The sequence below is a fragment of the Helianthus annuus genome, chromosome 12 (genome assembly GCF_002127325.2).
Source record: "Helianthus annuus cultivar XRQ/B chromosome 12, HanXRQr2.0-SUNRISE, whole genome shotgun sequence".
In the NCBI taxonomy this organism is placed as follows: domain Eukaryota; kingdom Viridiplantae; phylum Streptophyta; class Magnoliopsida; order Asterales; family Asteraceae; genus Helianthus; species Helianthus annuus.
Genome location: NC_035444.2, coordinates 146,801,795 through 146,822,477, shown reverse-complemented (window position 1 = coordinate 146,822,477; position 20,683 = coordinate 146,801,795). Strand labels below are relative to the sequence as shown.

The 20,683-nt window shown below is 38.5% G+C and overlaps 1 protein-coding gene across 3 annotated transcripts; it reads left to right on the top strand.

Annotated features, from left to right (window-relative positions):
• Positions 1–6,190: 6,190 nt before the first annotated feature.
• LOC110884193 (valine--tRNA ligase, chloroplastic/mitochondrial 2) lies at positions 6,191–19,548 on the top strand. Of its 3 annotated transcripts, none has more exons than XM_022131874.2 (27): positions 6,191–6,449; positions 6,710–6,797; positions 6,863–6,989; positions 7,093–7,176; positions 7,308–7,402; positions 7,514–7,605; positions 7,840–7,893; positions 7,976–8,028; positions 8,119–8,186; positions 8,283–8,358; positions 8,472–8,555; positions 9,405–9,553; positions 9,637–9,754; positions 10,404–10,520; positions 10,610–10,830; positions 16,420–16,509; positions 16,579–16,690; positions 16,772–16,882; positions 16,956–17,093; positions 17,534–17,584; positions 17,665–17,777; positions 17,854–18,001; positions 18,094–18,198; positions 18,635–18,736; positions 18,840–18,912; positions 19,012–19,178; positions 19,266–19,548. In XM_022131874.2, the coding sequence occupies exons 1-27, from the start codon at positions 6,314–6,316 to the stop codon at positions 19,392–19,394; spliced, it is 2,901 nt and encodes a 966-aa protein (XP_021987566.1). In that variant the 5' UTR covers positions 6,191–6,313; the 3' UTR covers positions 19,395–19,548. The 3 variants fall into 3 exon arrangements, with proteins under 3 accessions (XP_021987566.1, XP_021987568.1, XP_021987567.1); XM_022131875.2 differs by having other exon boundaries at positions 6,252–6,449; positions 7,067–7,176; XM_022131876.2 differs by lacking the exons at positions 18,840–18,912; positions 19,012–19,178; positions 19,266–19,548 and having other exon boundaries at positions 18,094–18,229.
• Positions 19,549–20,683: the final 1,135 nt, after the last annotated feature.

The window sequence follows — 20,683 nt, the reverse complement described above, 5'->3', positions numbered from 1 at the left end:
CGTTTCGACTGTAAAAATCTGCATAAGATTGGTCAATGGTATATTAAGAGCTTGGCAAAATGAAGTATTAATAAAACTTTGGTTTGCACCAGAGTCAAATAATACTTTTGCAAACACGTCGTGAACTAAGAACGTACCAACTATCACATCTGGAATGAGTTCTGCTTCTTGAGTGGTCAGCTGGAATGCTCTGGCATTCTTTTTAGTAGTTTCGTCGGTTGTCTTAGCTTTGTTATTTGCTGGTTTGACCAGTTTGGGACATTCGGTTCTGAAATGCCCGGTTTCTCCACAGTTATAGCAGATCCTGGTCTTTTTCCTACAATCTTCCTCACGATGTCCTATAGCTTTGCAAAAGTTACAGGTTTCATTGCATTTTCCAAAATGTTTCTTTCTGCAATTCCTACAGAAAGGAGGAGTAGAAGATTGCCCGATTCCCCTCTTCTTGAACTTGTTATTATTACCCATACGAAATCCTTGGGTAATTTTCTGAGCCAATTCCTTCTTCCGGTTTTCTTCTCTTGTACGTACCAGTTCGTCAGTTAAGATGTTAGCTAGTTCCACCGCATCGTCTATAGTGCGAGGTCTCGCAGCTTTAATGATATTACAGATTTCGCCAATCAATCCCCAAATATAACGGGAAATAAGCACCGGTTCTGGCGAAGCCAGGGTTGGTACCACTCTCGCATACTCGAAGAATGTTGAAGTATATCCTCGACAGTCTACACCCAGCATACGATGACTTAGGAATTTATTTGCCATTTGTTCTTTTTCATACTCGGGATAGAATTTTCTTTCCATTAGTTGCTTAAATTCTTCCCAATTCATGGCATAGGCCATATTTCTTCCTTTGGCCTGAAGTACCGTATTCCACCATTATAGCGCCCCTTCTTTAAAAAGATGCGAAGCATACATAACCTTGTCTTCTTCAGCACATTTACTTATCATAATTACTGCTTCGGCTTTCTCTAACCAGCGCAGTGTCGCAGTCGCCCCTTCATTGCCTGCAAATTCAGCTGGTTTACAAGCAAGAAATTCTTTGTAAGTGCAACCAGGCGTTGCAGCTTTCATTTTCTTAGGAAGTGGGGCCTGCTGTGGATTGTTATCGTGATTAGTATGGTTGCCGCCTCCATTTATGCTATTACTGCAGTTATCTTCTTGAGTACGTTTACTAGGAATAATTTGTTGAGGTTCAACAGGTTTCTGGGCAGCAGCCAGGATTGCTGGAATAGCATTGGCTATCCCTTGAGCAACAATATTCTCGATATCTTGTCTGGTCATAAATTGATTTTCCTGATTTTGCTCAGATTGATTCACTTCATTAACTGGTTTATTTCCAGCATTTCCATATGGTAATAATTATAGGTGTAAATTATTAGTGTCAAACAATTGATAATTAAATATACAAATCAATTGCACATAATCACCCAAATTTTTACAACACACATATAGCCAAAATTGTCGATTTCTCGACTTCCATTTTTATAGAGTATATTAGGCATCCGTACACACTGTTATTTTACATAAGTTTTATTTTTAAGCTATTTTACAGAGTTTATATTTCTTTATTACTACGGTTATTATACAAACACAGCCTCCCAACCCCACTATTCCTTTGTCAACTGGCATTTTAGTAGCGACGTTCCCTCTCGTCGTATTTCCAGGAGATTTGTTCTCCCATTTCCCGGATCCTATTCCCTGTACCTATCAACTCCTTGCCGAAATGGCGGAGTTCGGCTAGGTTCTCATTACTCATCGGTGGGTTTGGTATAGGTTTTGGGTCGAACTGAGGGAAAAAAGGTATAAGGGTTATTAAGGAGGTTTTGAAACTGCCAGTCGTTAGTCCACCATTCGTCCATTTCTCCTAAAGGCTGGGTGTGGATTAGAGGGTCTCGAATAGCTGGCTCCAAATTCATTGGAAGTTGGGTTTCAGCAGGATAAGGGTAAAGATTGTTGGTGATAGGTCTAATGATATCGCAGCTTGCCAGTAGATGATCTAATTCCTCCTGAAATGGAAATTCTTCAGTTTGCTTAGAACTTTCCCCGATTTCTATTCCCGTTTGCCTAGAATTTTCCCGGATTTCTATCCCTGCTGGCCTATAACTCTCTCCGATCTCGATCCATTTTCCTTTATCCATAGGATTTTCTATTTTGGGAATTTTCCTAGTTGCTGGTTTCCTCCTGCGTACTTTCCTCCATCCTACATATCTTCTTCTTTTCTTAGGCTTTGATTTCTCCGGAGGTGGAGCTTGAAATTCCATAGGTTCCTCCACATCGGCAATATAACCAGTAAAGTCGTTGGAAACTTCTATTGGTACATGATAGAGATTGAGATTCTGAAGGGCTTCAGATAACTCATTAATGCTGTTTAGCATATATGCAAAAAGGCACACAAAATGCTAAGTTAAAATTTTATAACAAAATTTTATAAATAAACATTTAAGTATTATTGCATACCGTGTGATTAATTTAATACAAAGGACAACTGAAAATCAAAGCATACTAGGGTTTATTGTAACTTATTTATTTACTGGGTAAACTTTTCTTTGGAGCTTCTGGCTTGTAGGTAATATATGTACTAATACTGGTTCAGGGTACTGATAGTTTTTAAAGGTTGGTATTTACTACTACCGTGGCTAACATATAAAGATCTGCCCATTTTTCATCTAATTTATCTTCCCATGGCGGATTATAGCCTATTTCTTGGGTTTCCGGATTAAATCTCACTTCCTTTGGTTGTGATTTCTTTTCTTTCTCCTGACTTTTCCTAATAATTAAACTTCTTTTATTGGGAGAAACTGGTTTCTCAAACTGTGCTTTTCGGACAAATATTCCTTCATCCATATCTGCTGGGTATTTTGAGGAAGTTCCTTTTTTCTTTAGGTGAAGTATCTAATTTATGATAGATAGCTGAAAGTCTTTGCTTACCCATACTGTAACTAACAAATAGTCAGTTAATAAACACATAATCACAGAATGGCAATCAGTAAAATTAAGTATTTTGCTGAATACTTAATTAGCTTAAATCAGTGGCTCTGATACCACCTTTTCCTGTCACGGCCCTAGCCCCGGTTTGACCCGGTCAAGAGCCGCGGGACAGGAACCCCGTGGTATTTAATTTAGGCGACAACGGAAGTCTTTAATACAGGATCTTTTAATACTTAAAATGCCCGTTTTCTTTATTACATAATTTAGGGATATAACCCTGTAATTTACAATAAAGTGATTTCACTGGGAAATCTTTATTTTACAAAACATGTTTATTTATTTATATTGAGCCACTTCCTTAAGCTTGTAGTGCTTCACGGCACTTTTTCTGGATCACAACAGATTACCTGAAACATGTTTGAAAAAGGTTTTGTCAGCGGGGAAATACTGAGTGAATCATTCTTTTTGTCTAAAACAATACTTTTGTTATAATTTACAGTATTAAGAGCGATTACAATGTTTCTACATGTCAACCATATACCCACGGTATTTGTCACTCGACCACCCATTGGCTATCTCGTTGTCCAGTGGTGTCTGTGACTATGGTCATATCACCCATTGGCTATCTCGTTGTCCAATGGTGATGGATTAACAAGTAATGTATACAAAACCCCACATACCGGCTGTAATGAAGACTACAAAGACTTAATCCCTGTAATTATAACTTTGAAAACAAACATGATTTTGAAAGCAAGTTTGGTAAAAAGAGAATGACTCACATTGCAGATTTATGCGGGCGGAGTTTAGTCTACTGATTAGCCTGTTTACCTAATTTAAATAACAATGCACACGAACTGGGTTAGTAACAAATACAGCATTTACGACAATTCACGAGATTAAACCCTCACAACAAATGACAAAGTGCGATACTTAAACATCCATTGAATTAACGACGAATGACAAAGTATAAACCCAATTTGAGCAGCACTTAAACATTCGTTGGATAGTTTCAATCGATCGGACGTTGAATCGTAATAACGATCGAGTTATTACCTTGTTTATCGCAGCAGCGTTTAGTGATTCGTGTGTGTTTGTAGTAATTAAACGATATCTCAGCGTATAATTGGAATTTGAACGTCGAACGAACATCAGAATTCAAGTGCCAACCCCCTCTATATATACTGAAAATTTGGTTCCCCCGCGTGTCGCGACAGGGACCACTAGTCCTGTCGCGTGTCGCGACGGGTTCACTTCTAGCATAGGGTGGCCACGTTCATGGGTAGCTCAGCTGAGTTGGTCGTTCGACTAAATTCATTTTCTACAGCAAATTGTTTAGATAATCGTCAGCTAGGGTTTACCCCCCTGAGTTTTAGGGGCCCTGATCCTGATTGTTCTGAAAATTTTAGGGTTTATGTAGAATTACTTGGGTTTCTCAATTAGGATTTCCTTATTGAACAATTAACATAATAAGTAATAATTTTAGTGAGAGTTGTTACATGTTGATAATAACAAAGATGAATCGGGTTGATGTTCCTTTTGATCCAAGCGGCTTTGGTTCATAGGCAAAACTCGAGGACGAGTTTTTTTGAAGACAGGGAGAATGATGCAGATAGACCAGATCTCTTTAATTATCTCTTTATTTGAATTTAATATTTTATCTTCTTTTGTTTCCTTTTAAATTATGATTCATATATTCTAAATAGGACTTTTAGGGGTATTGTTTAGGGGAGTTTTTGGATTGATTTTTTTAATGATAAGAACTTTGTTCTTGAACCCTTTGGTTCGTTTTATCGTATTTGATTATCAATAGTTTCTTGAGCCATTTGATCGCACGCGAAATTGCATCAGTATGTATGAATAACTGCACGTATATCAAGTGTCGTTTTGCAAGTAAACATGTATTTAAGTGATTGATTGTAAGTATGACATGTATGTATAAAATAAGAATTTCATTATGATCAAGAACTTGGAATACAAGGTTGGAAATGGAATACGAACATGATACGAATATAAGTTTACATAAATAGAAATACGATTACACTTTCTAAATATGGAAAGTACAAAATGTGAAGCGTTACAAAAGGGGTAGTCGAAGCTGTCTAGGCAAGGAAGTGCACAACTTAGTCCAAAAGATAGTCTCGTAGAATAGTGTCTCTTGAGATGGGTTAAGGGTTGGCTAACCTAATATTTGACCATATCTTAAAATTGGCTTATTGTTTATTATCCAAGGCTAATTCTTGATCGGTTTCCGGTTTCTCTTTCAATACACCGTTAATGTTTATATATAGAGTGTACCACAACTAATCCATCACACTTCCCACACCTTGAAGGCGTACCAGCCACCTACCCAAGCTAATTATTAATTCAGCTAATGGTGGGTTTCATGAATCGAGGGCAGGATTCTCATAACTCTTTCCAAAGCTCTTGCTATGAGAGACTGAGTTTAGAAATCATGTCACGGGTCTAAAGTTGCGAGCACTACACCAAACATGAGTGCTACAACAAGCTAGATCCCAGTATATCGTTCCTATGATTGAAACCACTAGTTAACAAGATTTTGGTGGGGTCTCAACCGCTAGTAAGGTCCTCATTATAGCTCAAAGTGTTTGTAGGTCGTCTAAGACCCATGAATAAACTCAGGGGAGGTGATTTGGGTTTGTCAATCACTAGTAGCATCCAAGCGCTTTACTACGGACATTCATTCGGTATCAGTCAGTTCGTTAGTAGCGATACGATACCAACACATGTTTTATATCGATCGAAAACCATAGAACGAAATACCGGTACTAGTTCGGATGATATTGGCACCGGTTTGGATAATACTGATGTTCTTCAGTTGGAATTGGTTCGATTCGACTTGGTACTATAGTAGGAGCGTCGAGAAAACCATAAAAATGAATATCCGTACCGGTATCGATGTTGATCGGACGACATCGGTTTAGTTCATCACCGTAAAGAACAAAAAATACCAACTACATTTGACCCGTTCAATTTTAAACAAAGGGGCTATTTGGTAGCCTCTTAATGATTATTCAGATGCTACCTCTTGATGGTTTAAAACCTCTGAATGAATAAGAGGTAACCTCAAGTCTGAATGGTTAAGAGGTAACATCTAAATGGTAAATCATCACATGTCACATTCTTCTACCTTCTCATTAGTAAAATTCTTAATGTTCCGTTAAAATGTAGCTCTTAATGCCACTTAATGACCATCCAGATGCTAACCAAACAGCCTCAAAACCTTTATCATGATAATTTTCCGAAGTAGTAATGAGGTAACACCATTTGTGGAGGGTAAATAAGTGATCTAGCACCACGTAGCTTTATCTTCTTCCCGGATGCACAAAAACCCCAAATAGGTTGTCTGCAACCTTCTTCGAACGCTTCAATGGCGTTCAGCAATACATACCTCTTATCTCCTTCTTCTCTATACAAACTCAATCCGGTTCTCTTCTCCGCTCGCCGTCGCAGTGTCACTTTATCTCGATTTCACCTTCGAATTCCCAAACCAAGGTTTCTAGCAGGTAATTTAGGTTTTCTCAATCAACTACTAGTAATTTCATTTTGACACTGAATTTGTACGTAGTTGTTCTGTATTAGAAACTTTTGACTTCGTCAATCAAATTCACAAACTGTTTGTTCTAGTACAAATTTAGGCTTATTTGTATGTAATTGTTCTTGTTTGATTGTTTAATTCAGTTCCTGTTTGTTATAGTAGTAGTAATTCCAGTGACTTAAGTGCTAATTTTGTATGTAATTGCTCTTGTTTGATTGACAATAACAGTTGCTGCATCACAAAATGGAGGAGTATTTACTTCTCCTGAGATAGCGAAATCGTTTGACTTTACTTCCGAGGAGCGGATATACAACTGGTATTTCTTTCATTCAGATGCGTATTTATGTTTACGCACAATGTATGATTGCTAGTTGTTTCTAGGTGGGATTCTCAAGGGTATTTCAAGCCGAAATACGATGGGGGAGGTGAATCTTTTGTTGTTTCAATGCCGCCTCCGAACGTGACTGGCTCTTTGCACATGGGGCATGCTATGTTCGTCACACTTGAGGTTGGATTATTGACATAACAGTTTGTGCTATTTGTTAGTTATTTTGCTAAACATCAATTCAATGTGAATATGACCAGCTGGCAAATGTGCAATTGTCCTCCAGGATATTATGATCAGATACAACAGGATGAAGGGCAGACCTACCCTCTGGCTTCCTGGAACTGATCATGCTGGCATCGCCACTCAGGTTTCGCTTTAAAAACTATTATATTCCCGAATGTTTCGTGGTTCATGTAAAATTGTATGTTTATAATGGTTTGTTTCTGTCTGTCTGTTGTATTTTTATTTTACTTATATGTTGATAAATGTGACGTTCAGTTGGTCGTGGAAAGAATGTTGGCTTCTGAAGGAATAAAGAGGGTTGACTTGGGTAGAGAGGAGTTTACGAAGCGAGTTTGGGAGTGGAAGGAGAAGTATGTTTATTTTATTTTTAGGATTGTGTGCATAACATGTAAATGAAAGTCGAATTATATAATTGTTAACTTATCACTACTTCTAATTATCTAGTTTGAATATATCTGAAGGTATGGTGGAACCATTTCAAATCAGATAAGGCGGCTCGGTGCGTCTTGTGATTGGACCAGAGAACATTTCACACTCGATGAGCAGCTAAGTCGTAAGATAGCTTTGAATCATATAGTGACATCCAGTAATTTGATAACTATTTTCAAACGTATAATGCTAAATAAATGCCTACATTTTATTCTTTCTTACATCCTGCAATAATGTAGAACCTGTTGTTAAAAGTGCTACTATTTAACGACTTATTGAATCCTGCATAGCAACATAAGTTCATAACTTCAATCATCTAACATTTCTTGACTTTTATTTATTTTTTTATTTGTTGCAGAAGCTGTTATTGAGGCGTTTGTTAAACTTCATGAGAAAGGGCTTATCTATCAAGGTATGGATAATTTTCACATAATTTCTTTCGCCAGCTATAAGTTTTTTTTTTTCAAGAAAATTATACGCGAGTTTTTTTGCAGGCTCCTACATGGTTAACTGGTCCCCAAATTTACAGACGGCAGTTTCTGACTTGGTATATTTTTATCCTTAATAATCAGTTATATATAATTATATATGTTTTGTATTTTCAAGCACCAAAATTAACATGCTTATGCTGTTGTAGGAAGTTGAGTACTCTGAAGAACCTGGTACTCTATATCATATCAAATACCGTGTTGCTGGAGGTTCTCGGTAATCGCCCCATATTATTTTTCACCCTCCACACATTAAATTAAAATTTTCATTAAAAATAACTTTTATTTTGTGTTTCTCTTTTTCACATTGCAGGGATGACTTTCTAACAATAGCTACCACACGGCCCGAGACCTTATTTGGTGATACTGCTGTCGCTGTGAATCCCGAGGTATGATTGCTTATATCATAAATGTTTACAATGACATTAAGTAATTATATATGTTTTGTATTTTCAAGCACCAAAATTAACATGTTTATGCTTTGGTTAATGATGCCTTACAGGATGAAAGATATGCTAAATATATTGGGAAGTCAGCCATTGTTCCAATGACATTTGGCCGTCATGTCCCGATCATTGCTGACAAGGTACCTATGCTCACATGCTGATTGGTAGGGCTGTAAATGAACCGAACGAACACAAATAAGGCCTTGTTTGTGTTCGTTCATTAAGGAATGAACATGTTCATGAAGGGGTTCGCGAATGCTTACCGAACGAGATTTCTTGTTCGTGTTCATTCATTAAGGAAATGAATGTTCATGAACACTTACCGAACGTAAACGAACACAAACAGATGTTCATGAGCATAAATGAACACAAATGAACATTATATATTCATTTATAAATAAAATCTGCATATTCATCAGAAAGATTACCAAGTATCCACCAAAAATAAATAAGTACTTAACTTAACTATCTGAACATAGTTGACATAATTATCATAAACATATTAACACAAATATTAAGAAGTTTGTGAAAGCTTTAACACAAAACAGAAATTGAAATGATCAAATGATGGATGTTGGCGGAGGCATATAGTATAATTGTGGTTTCAAATTTTTAAAAACTAAAACCAATGAAATAGAAATATAACATAAGAAAACCTTTAAACGAATGAACACAAATGAACATAACCGAACGAACGCAACCTCTGTTCATGTTCGTTCGTTCGAACGAAATTTCTTGTTCGTTCATTTATTAAATGAATGAGAACATAAACGAACAAACGCACCCTCTGTTCATGTTCGTTCATTCGTTTAACTTAACGAACGAAATTTCTTGTTCGTGTTCGTTCATTTATTAAATGAATGAACGTAAACGAACTTCCCACCGAACGGTTCATGAACTGTTCGCTGAATGTTGAGTTCGTTACAGCCCTATTGACTGCCCCCCTTTTTGAAGTATTATTGATAAAATGGTTTTGGTCTTGATGACAGTACGTAGATAAAGACTTTGGAACTGGAGTTTTAAAGATAAGCCCGGGGCATGATCATAATGATTACCTTCTTGCTAGAAAACTTGGTCTTCCTATACTCAATGTTATGAACAAAGATGGGACACTTAACGAGGTTGCTGGTTTATATAGGTGGGTTGTAAAATGTACTTTCAAGATTCTTAATTAAAGAACCATAACATTTCATCTTTTCTTTCGGTGGTTGGTTAATTCAGCGGCCTTGATCGTTTTGAGGCAAGAAAGAAATTGTGGGCAGAACTTGAAGAAACAGGCTTAGCTGTCAAGAAAGAAGCACACACGTCGCGAGTTCCTCGATCTCAAAGGGGTGGAGAAGTAAGTTATATTTTTTTAAGTTAACTGTCATTTTGTCCCTGTGCTTTGTCCAACTATGCCAGTCCAGGCCAAATTTCAAATTTGTACTATTTCCGTCCCTGACATTCTTGACACATGCTAGTTTCGTCCAAAAAAACTAAAGTCTATTAAAACTTGTTGAATGAAGGGTAAAAACGTCATTTTCTTTATTTCCTCCTTTTTAAAACCCTATTAAAAGCCCACCCCTTTAGGAAAAAGGAAATAGAAAAAAGGAAAATGACGTTTTTACCCTTCATTAAACAACAGATTTTAACAGACGTTAGTTTTTTGGACGGAACTGGCATGTTTCAAGTCGGGGATGGAAATGGTACAAATTTGAAATTTGACCTGGACTGGCATAATTGGATGAACCATAGGGACAAAAATGTTAGTTAAATCTCTTTTTTTGAAAAAAAGACTGCTTGTGTATCATGAAACATAAATAAAGTCTCAAATTAGGTTAAAACAAAGGGTTAATAAGTTATACTTATCACTCTTTGATAACCAATTTATGGTGGAGCCCGTATGAAACAAGATTATTTGAGATAATCGGTAGACAAATCAGTTTATCCATTTATAAAAATGTAAAATAATCTAGGGTTTTTTTTTTACTAATCTTTTATGCAATCAGATCATAGAGCCTCTAGTGAGCAAACAATGGTTCGTAACTATGGAGCCTTTGGCTGAGAAGGCTCTCGAGGCAGTGCAAAAAGGTGAATTAACAATCATGCCCGAAAGGTTTGAAAAGGTATGTATAATATCCAATCAATATTCAAAAGAAAGTTATATTTGTTTTTTTCTTAATAGCTTAATCGGAGTATTTTTTGGGTAATTCAGATATATAATCACTGGCTATCGAATATTAAGGATTGGTGTATAAGCAGACAACTATGGTGGGGACACAGGATTCCCGTTTGGTATATCGTAGGTAAAGACTGCGAAGAAGATTATATAGTTGCTAGGAGTAACGATGACGCTCTTAGAAAAGCGCAACAGAAGTACGGAAAAGATGTGGAGATATATCAAGATCCAGATGTTCTCGACACTTGGTTTTCAAGGTTTGTTTATATTAAAAGTAATTAGGCTGTAAATCTGAATGATCTTATTGATAAACAAAGGGCCCTATATATAGGGAATGATACAACCAAGAAATAAGGAAAGGATATATACAAATAAATACAAAAGATTATCTCTAACTAACAATACAATCTATTCCTAATTTTCTGATGATAATCGGCTGGCTAAGACACCCCCTCAGTTTGAGCGGGCGGAGGACAAACGCTCAAGCTGGACCGAAACGATTGGAATAGCTCACGAGATAATCCCTTGGTAAATATATCCGCGTACTGCATAGAGGAGGGGACATGAAGAACTTTAATGTGCCCAAGACGAACCTTCTCGCGTACAAAATGTATGTCAATCTCGATGTGTTTTGTCCGTTGATGTTGAACTGGATTATTGGACAAATACACCGCGAAGACATTGTCACAAAAGACCACTGATGCGCGCGTTAAAGGATTGTGAAGTTCGAACAGCAAATTTCGAATCCACGTCGCTTCAGCGACGGCATTGGCAACCCCCCTATACTCAGCTTCCGCACTGGATCGGGATACAGTAGGCTGACGTTTAGCTGACCATGAGATGAGGTTGTCACCAAGAAAAACACAATAACCCGATGTGGAGCGTCTCGAATCTGGGCAGCCACCCCAATCAGCGTCAGAATAGGCGACCAAATCAGAAGAAGCTGATCGCAGGATCCGTATGCCATAGTCAATTGTACCTTGTAGATAACGGATGATACGTTTCATAAACGCGAAGTGAGGATCGCGAGGCTCATGCATGAAGAGACACACCTGCTGAACCGCATAAGACAAATCCGGACGAGTAAAAGTTAAATATTGCAATGCACCTGCCAGACTCCGATACAGTGTCGGATCCGAGAACAAAGCCCCATCAGTAGCACTCAATTTAGACGAAAGATCAACCGGTGTTGAGCACGGTTTACAGGAGGACATCGAAGCACGGGCGATTATGTCCTTTGCATATTGAGCCTGAGACAAGAAAAGACCATTCTTTTGCTGTGTAACCTTGATCCCCAAAAAATGATGTAACCTGCCCAGATCAGTCATGGCAAACTCCCGAGAGAGTGTGCTAATGATGTTGTTCAAGAGACGATCATTAGAAGCTGTGAGAACTATATCATCCACATATAACAATAAATATGCAATGTTAGACGGGTCCTGTTGATAAACAAATAAGGACTGATCGCAAGTGCTGCTACGAAACCCTTTGGAAGTGATAAAATTAGCAAACCGGGTGTACCAAGCCCTTGGTGCCTGTTTAAGACCATAAAGTGATTTCTTCAACCGACAAACGTGATTAGGAAATCGTCTATCATAAAAACCCGGTGGCTGATGCATAAAGACCGTCTCATGTAGTTCCCCGTGTAAAAACGCATTTTTAACATCAAGTTGATGAATAGGCCAAGCCCGAGATACCGCAAGAGACAAAACTGTGCGAATAGTGGCCGGTTTGACCACAGGACTAAATGTCTCATCACAATCAATACCGACCGTTTGGGAATTTCCATTAACCACCAACCTAGCCTTATAACGTTCCAATGATCCGTCCGATTTGAATTTATGCCTAAATAACCACATGCAACGAATGACGGGACGGTCAAGTGGGCGGGGAACAAGCTCCCATGTTTCATTATCCTGTAATGCCGTAAACTCGGTTTGCATAGCATGTAACCAATTAGGATCAGTTAGGGCTTTGGAATAGGAGGTAGGAACCGGTGAAAGGTTAAGGGTGTGGTGTATGGCCGAAGGGTTGGACCGGGATTTGGAACGAGTTGTCATCGGGTGTTGGTTTGTAATCGGACCGGTGGGTTGAGTCTGGGCTTGGGCTGTTGAGGGAGTAGGATTAGATGGGCCGGTTTGGGTCTGGGCTGGGATGGCAGCGGAAGTGTGAGGTGGGCCGGTTTGGGTGGGCAAATTGGTACGGGGACGACGTGAGTAAGTAAACGGGTATGGGGTTACAGGCTGGGTAACAGGCCGGGTAACGGGCTGGGTTACGGGCTGGGTAACGGGCTGGGTTACGGGCCGATGAAAAGTGAAGCCCGGTGGGGTGGGGTCGTCCAAAAAATCATAGGTGATAGGATGAGTAGGACGTGTGTACGGGAACACGGCCTCGTCAAAAGTCACATGACGAGAAATATGAACCTTACCTGTGGTGGGGTCCAAGCAACGGTAGCCACGGAAGTCGGGTGGATACCCGAGAAAGATACAACGCATGGACCGATGGTGAAGTTTGTGAGGCTAGGTAGCGGATGTGTTAGGGTAACACGCACATCCGAACACTCGTAAGTGTTCGTAATCAGGGTGACGAAGGTAAAGGGCAAAGGTAGGGGTGTAAAAGTTTAGGCGTTTGGTTGGTAAGATATTGTGTAGGTAAGTGGCCGTGTGTAGGGCTTCAACCCAAAACGAAGGAGGTAGATTCGCATGAATTAAGAGAGCCCGGATAATGTCATTCAGGCGGCGAATCATACGTTCTGCCCGTCCGTTTTGAGAGGATGTTTGAGGGCACGAAAATCGAAAAAGCAAACCATTTTGTTGTGCAAAATTTTTAAATGCTAAATTGTCAAATTCACCCCCTAAGTCACATTGAAAGGTTTTTATTTTTCGGTGAAACTGGGTAAGGATTAATTGATGGAATTTGGCAAAAGTAGGAAAGGTTTCAGATTTGTATTTTAGGGGGTAAACCCACACGAAGTGTGAGAAGTTGTCAATTAGCACCATGTAATACTTATATCCTGTTTTACTCGTGATTGGCGAAGTCCATAAATCGCAATGAATAATATCAAAAGGAGCAAAAGTAAAAGTATTAGATGAATAAAACGGTAATCTTTTACTATTCGAAAGTTGACAAGAATTGCAAAGATTGTGACTTTTGTCCTTATTACATTGAAAATTAAAATTACGATTCAAAATATCTAGAACTTGCGCCCCGGGATGTCCTAGACGATCATGCCAAGGTAGGTGGTGGGAAGCAATAAAGGTGGCTTGAGGCGGCAGTTGAGGCGGCGTGAACGTGTAAAGAGTCCCGGTACTATTGTGGCGAGATAGTGTCTTCTTAGTTTTGAGGTCCTTCAAAGAAAAACCAAACGGGTCAAATTCGACAGACACTTGATTATCACGAGTAAAACGTCTAACGGAAATCAGATTTTTAATTATTTGAGGGCTATAAAGGATGTGTGGGAGTATGTAGGTTCGGTTTGGTAAAGGGTGAAACCCCGTACCTGATCCTTTAATTGGTAAATACATGCCATTACCTACCAAAATATTACGACACACAGGAGTAGAATCAGGGATTATGATTTTACCTTGGTCTTTAGTGACGTGTGACTCGGCTCCCGTATCCATAACATCTGAGTTCCAAGCCATATTTGGAGAATTGACCTGTAAGTTAGACATGGCAGCACTTAAATCGGTTGGACAGAGAGGGTTGTACATCGGCTGAGTGAAACCCGGTGGGGGATACTGTGCAGGAGAAAACCCGGGCTGCTGAGGAAAGCCGGTGAATTGAACCGAGGGAGCCGACTGCTGATCCGATTGCTTGTTTGCTGTCCACTGTTGCTGTGTCGGGTAAGGGCAAGGTGGAGGCGTCCACCATGCCCAGTTTGGATAAGGTGTTGGCTGGCCCTGGTAAGAGGTCCAAGGGGACGATTGCTGAGACCTGCCTCTACCCCTGCCCCGGCGATTCGAACCTCTGCCGCGGCTGCCTCGTCGATTGGCGGAGGAATACGACTGCTGATCCGATTGCTGATTCTGATTGGTGGAAGAGCCGCCAGGGGGCGGCGCTGTAGTGGCAGCAAGAACGGTATTCTGGGAGCCCTTTTGAGCGTCAATCCTGATTACTTCATCGTTAAGCATCACAATAGCTTGATCCCAATCAACACCCTGCTGGTTGATTAACGAAGCAGTGGTGTTGTATTCGGCTGGGAGTCCGCGAACCAGCTGAAGAACGAGTCGTGACTCAGAAACGGGCTGATCAACGTCAGCCAGTTGGCTGGCTAAATCAGACAGTTGTTGACAGTAGTCATCAACCGACTAACAAGCTGTGAGTGTGAGGTTGCAAAACCTTGTCTCGAGCGCCGCAGCGCGAGCCTTTTTATTGCTCAAAAAAATCTTTTCGAGCTTTGTCCATGCCGCTCTGGCTACAGTCGTATCCATGAGCCGTTTCAGAAGGTCATCCGAAACGGTGCTGTAGATCCACTGAAGGACCAAAGCATCCAGTTCTCTCCATTCATCATACTCGGGTGAGGTAGTGGCTGGGGCGGCTGAATCATCAATGTGGTTAGACACTTTGTATGCAATAGCATGAAGACGAAACAACTTGACCCAGGCTGAATATGTAACCTTCGATTCGTCCAAAGTACGGATTTTGGACTGAATATTGGATACGGAGTATGCGGGGTGGAGGGAGTTGGGTTTGGTCGATGGTTCAGCGGTATCTTCCTTAGGCGGCATGGTGGCAGGACCGAACGAATCCGGTTGTGGGTTAATCGGAAAAAAAACGAGGAAAGAAAGAGGGTAATCAGAAGCCGGTTATGGCGCCGGTTATGGCTCTGATACCATAAAAGTAATTAGGCTGTAAATCTGAATGATCTTATTGATAAACAAAGGGCCCTATATATAGGGAATGATACAACCAAGAAATAAGGAAAGGATATATACAAATAAATACAAAAGATTATCTCTAACTAACAATACAATCTATTCCTAATTTTCTGATGATAATCGGCTGGCTAAGATATATGATATACGTTGAGAGATTTGAATTCATTGTGTAAATTTAATGTCTATTGATAGGAACCCGGTTCGAGTCTATATCCGTAAGGGTAAACGGGTCAAGTCACATATTCAAGTTCCCGCTTAAATTATTTAAATCAAGAGAAATTAATGGAGGGAAAGTAGTGGGGAAGTTTTTAATCAGTTTTAGCTAGTAACTGCCTTAGGATTAGTATTAATTTCTTTGTTTTTTTCATTGTAATTTCAGTTCAGTTATTATTAATCAAAAGTGGTATTTTGTTTATGGAGACTAGCCTATCTCGAATCAGGCCAATTATCTTCTAAATTTGTCAATTTGATTTCTGGGTTTTATCATCTATATATGCAGTTTTATGCAATATTTTGTTCATTTTGAAAGAGTAAAATGCCATTTTCTTCCCTTGAGGTTTGGCCGGTTTTGCGACTTTCGTTCAAAGGTTTGTTTTTCCGCATTTGGATCCAAAATGTTTGAAATCTTGCCATTTTCATCCAGCTCGTTAACTCCATCCATTTTTTCCTGTTAAATCAGGGGCATTTTCGTCTTTTTACCTATATTATTTTTTAGTTAGTAAGGGTATTTTGAATACTTGTACATTATGCCAAATGCTTGTACCTTTAAGTTAACAAAAAAAGATAGAAATACCCCTGACTTAACGGGAAAAATGGATGGAGTTAACGGGCAAGATTTCAAACCTTTTGGACCCGGATGCGGATAAACAAACCTTTGGACGAAAGTCGCAAAACTGGCCAAACCTCAGGTATGAAAATGGCATTTTGAAATGTTTTATAAGAATTGATTATTTGCTTTTTATGTAGTTCTTTATGGCCCTTTAGTACTTTGGGCTGGCCCGATGTGTCTGCTGAAGATTATAAGCGGTTTTACCCAACATCAGTACTTGAAACAGGGTAAGTATCTATCGATGCGTTGAATAAAATAATATATTGATTTATTCATTTGAACGCATATCCAAACAGGCATGACATATTGTTTTTCTGGGTGGCACGTATGGTGATGATGGGGATTGAGTTTACTGGGACTGTCCCGTTTACACATGTCTACCTTCATGGACTTATTCGGGATTCTCAAGTGAGTATGATACCGTGATACATATTTATTTGTATAAATGCATTTCTAACTGTATATTTTAAATTAATGCAACTGTTTCAGGGAAGAAAAATGTCTAAATCATTAGGAAACGTCATAGATCCTTTAGATACAATCAAAGAGTTTGGTACCGATGCTTTGCGTTTTACACTTGCTTTAGGAACCGTGGGTCAGGTTTGTCACATGTGCCTTTTCTGTTTAGTTTTATATTAATTTTTAGTGTATATTAATTTCTCTTTAATTTCAGGATCTAAATTTATCAACAGAGAGGCTGACATCTAATAAAGCGTTTACCAACAAATTATGGAATGCTGGAAAGTTCGTTCTGCAAAATTTACCTAGCCCAAATGACACATCAGCTTGGGAAAGTTTACTGGCCCATAAGGTTTACTCTATGTATACACACACACATATATATATATATAGGGGATGGTTCAAATGAAAACCACTTTTATTGTGAAAACTCGAAAACTAACTAAAAAAAGCCTAAAAAACACACCAATTTTTTTTTTCAATATTTTTTTATAAAAATCGCAGGTTTTTATATATATAAAAAAACTTTTTTTCAATTTTTTTTTGTAGTACACATGTGTAGTACACATACACATGTGCACTACAAATTTTTTTTTTTGATTTTTTTTATATATATAAAGTTGCGAAAATTGGTATGCAAAAAAAAAAAAAAAAATTGGTATGTTTTTTTGGCTTTTTTAATTAGTTTTCAAATTTTCACAATAACTAGTGATTTTCATTTGAACCTTCCCCTATATATATATATAGACTGACTGATACAGTTATTGTTTTTTTTCTTCATCTTTCATAAAGTTTGATAAGGAGGAGCATCTGATTGGGCTGCCTTTACCAGAGTATTGGGTGGTAAGTCAGATTTTCTGATAACTTATTACATTTGTTATTACTTTTATCATTATTTTTTTTTGTTAACATTCTATATGTAGGTTTCAAAATTGCATACACTCGTTGATGCAGTCACAACTAGTTATGACAAGTTTTTCTTTAACGATATTGCACGGGAATTATATGACTTCTTTTGGGGTGATTTTGCTGATTGGTAATATTTTCATTTCTACATTTGTATTTTTATGGGTGTTCATAAACCGTTGAAACTGATTATTGCTTCTGTGTAGGTACATTGAAGCAAGTAAAGCACATCTTTACCAATCAGAAGATAAAGAAATTGCCTCTATATCCCAAGCTGTTCTTTTATATGTTTACGAAAATATATTAAAGATGCTCCATCCATTTATGCCTTTTGTTACCGAAGAATTATGGCAGGTAATTAACTAGTTGATAATTATTAACTTCAGAAATGAACTAGAATTTGTACTGGCTTAATTATAATTTTTTTTAAACTTACTGTTTGCAAGGCACTTCCTAATAGGAAAGAAGCTTTAATAGTGTCTCCATGGCCTCTTACTTCACTTCCACGTAATCTCACCGCCATAAAAAGATTTGAAAATTTGCAAGCTTTGGTGAGCTCATCGATTTGGTATCGTTTTTAAGGTAAATTGTCATTTTCGTCCCTGAGGTTTGCCGCTTTTGCGACTTTTGTCCAAAGGTTTGTTTTTCGCATCTGGATCCAAAAGGTTTGGAATCTTGCCATTTGCATCTGACTCGTTAACTCTATCCATTTTTTAACATTTAGTTAGATGTACTTCCTAATAAAGAAGGTTGATTTCAAATAAAATGTCTAAAATGACGAAAATACCCTTGACTTAACGTTTAAAAATGGATGAAGTTAATTCAAACCTTTTGGATCCAGATGCGAAAAAACAAACCTTTGGACAAAAGTCTCAAAAGTGACCAAACCTCAGGGACAAAAATGACATTTTACTCTTGTTTTTATTTGTGACAACTTATATGATATAGAAATTAGATATTTATCATTCGTTTTGCTTCTTGATATAGACGCGAGGAATAAGAAATGTGAGGGCTGAATATTTTGTTGAGCCTGCAAAACGAATATCCGCATCTATCGTTGCTAATTCTGAAGTCATCCAGTATATTTCTGTAAGTACCTGCAATCCTTGTTCATGCAGATTTTTTGTTAGTTTCATGTCGTGTCGCACTTTCGTTTTAAAATTTACCTTTAATCTTTTCTTTTGTGTGACAGAGAGAAAAGGATGTATTGGCTCTTCTGTCCAGACTCGATTTGCAAAGCATCCATTTTACAGATTCGCCCCCAGGTTCACCCTCACATTAATCTATATAAGCGCGCGCATGCGTAGTATTTTTTTCAAATACATTGTTATAGAATTTAATTACGTCTTTTTACGTTGGGTTAGTGGATGCAAATCAAAGTGTTCATCTTGTGGCCGGGGAAGGTCTAGAGGCATATCTTCCTCTTGCAGATATGGTAGACATTTCCGCAGAAGTTCAACGGTTATCCAAACGCCTTACAAAGATGCAAAACGAATACAATGCACTCGTGGCGCGTTTGAGTTCTCCCAATGTAATTATCTCACTATTCTATATCATCAGTCCATCAACAATCACCTTTGCATGTATTATCCTCATGAATCTTGTTTTCTGTATACAGTTTGTTGAGAAAGCTCCGGAGGACGTTGTTCGTGGGGTCCGTGAGAAGGCATCGGAAGCAGAAGAAAAATTGAATCTTACGAAAACCCGTCTGTCTTTTCTTCAATCGACGATTTTGGTCTCGGAGTAGATGTGATTCTTGGCATCTTAGGGTTACCGGTTTAGATCTGTCCTGGTAATGCCTTGGCCAGTTTTGTACTAGCTGTAACCATTCCTCCCATTAAGGCTGTTAAAGCATGAAAGTTTAATTAATTAATTTATTTACCTAAAAATGTTTTCTTATTTTTTTGTGCTTATGATCTAAGAGGATCTAGAATAAACATTTATTAACAATGCTTGGACCGGTCCGGGGTACATAACCGATCCAGTTAAGCAACTCGCTCGGGTAGCCTGAAGGGTTTCAAAGGGAGTGGTTTTGTGTTTTTTTTAATTTACAACCAGTAATATCTAGCCATCTCAACCCAAAAGCCTACTTGGGTCTATGTGGCAACACTTTTTCATCTTAAAGCTCAATTAGAGCCCCCCCCCCCCCCCACCCGCACACGCGCGCACACAGTCTTGGGGTGGGCGATCGCAATAACAGTCCGATGGTTGCCGGAGCGGCAGTGATTGTAGTTAGTCGGAACAATGATGGTTCTAAAGCCTTCGTAATTGTTGTCACTAGGGGGTGCAAATGAGCCGAGCCCGAGCCTTACCTTAATCGAGCTAGGCTTGTTACAACTTCCTGAAGCTCGAGCTCGACTCGATTTGAGCCTTGGATTTTGGGCTCGAGCTCGGCTCGAAAGCTTGATCTAAATATGTATGGCATGAGTTAAAACAAGCTAAAGCTCGACTCGAGGACGTTTTTGGCTGTTATTGAGCCAAGGCTCGGACAGTTTGAGAACTCATTTAAAAAAACATCTAGTTCCTCAAAAAGTAATACATAGTTTAAATTCTAAAGTACACTAAGCTTGATAAGGCTTGACGAGTCTAAACGAGCTACACTTACAAGGCTCGAGCTTGGGCTCGATATCTAATCGATCCTAATTTCAAGCTCGGGCTCGGGCTCGATAAGGCTCGGCTCATTCGAGCTTTTTATCGAGCCGATCTCGAGTAGCTCGCGAGCTGCTCGGCTCTTTTGCACCCCTAGTTGTCACCCAATGCATATGAAGTTCGGATGACTTATTAGATTCCAAATTCTTCAAATTCAAACCCTTTGCAAATTATACTTCCAAATCAAATTTCTTAGATTGTATTAAAAAAATGTTACTAACCAAATCCACGCTATACCATTTTCCCAGTTACATGAATTAAAGAAATGATACTAAATACTAAAAACAAAATAATAAAGATGTAATACACGTCTTATTTTGTATTTTTTAGTTATAAAGAAGAATGAAAATAAATATAATATAAGTAGGTCATTAAAATACAATACAT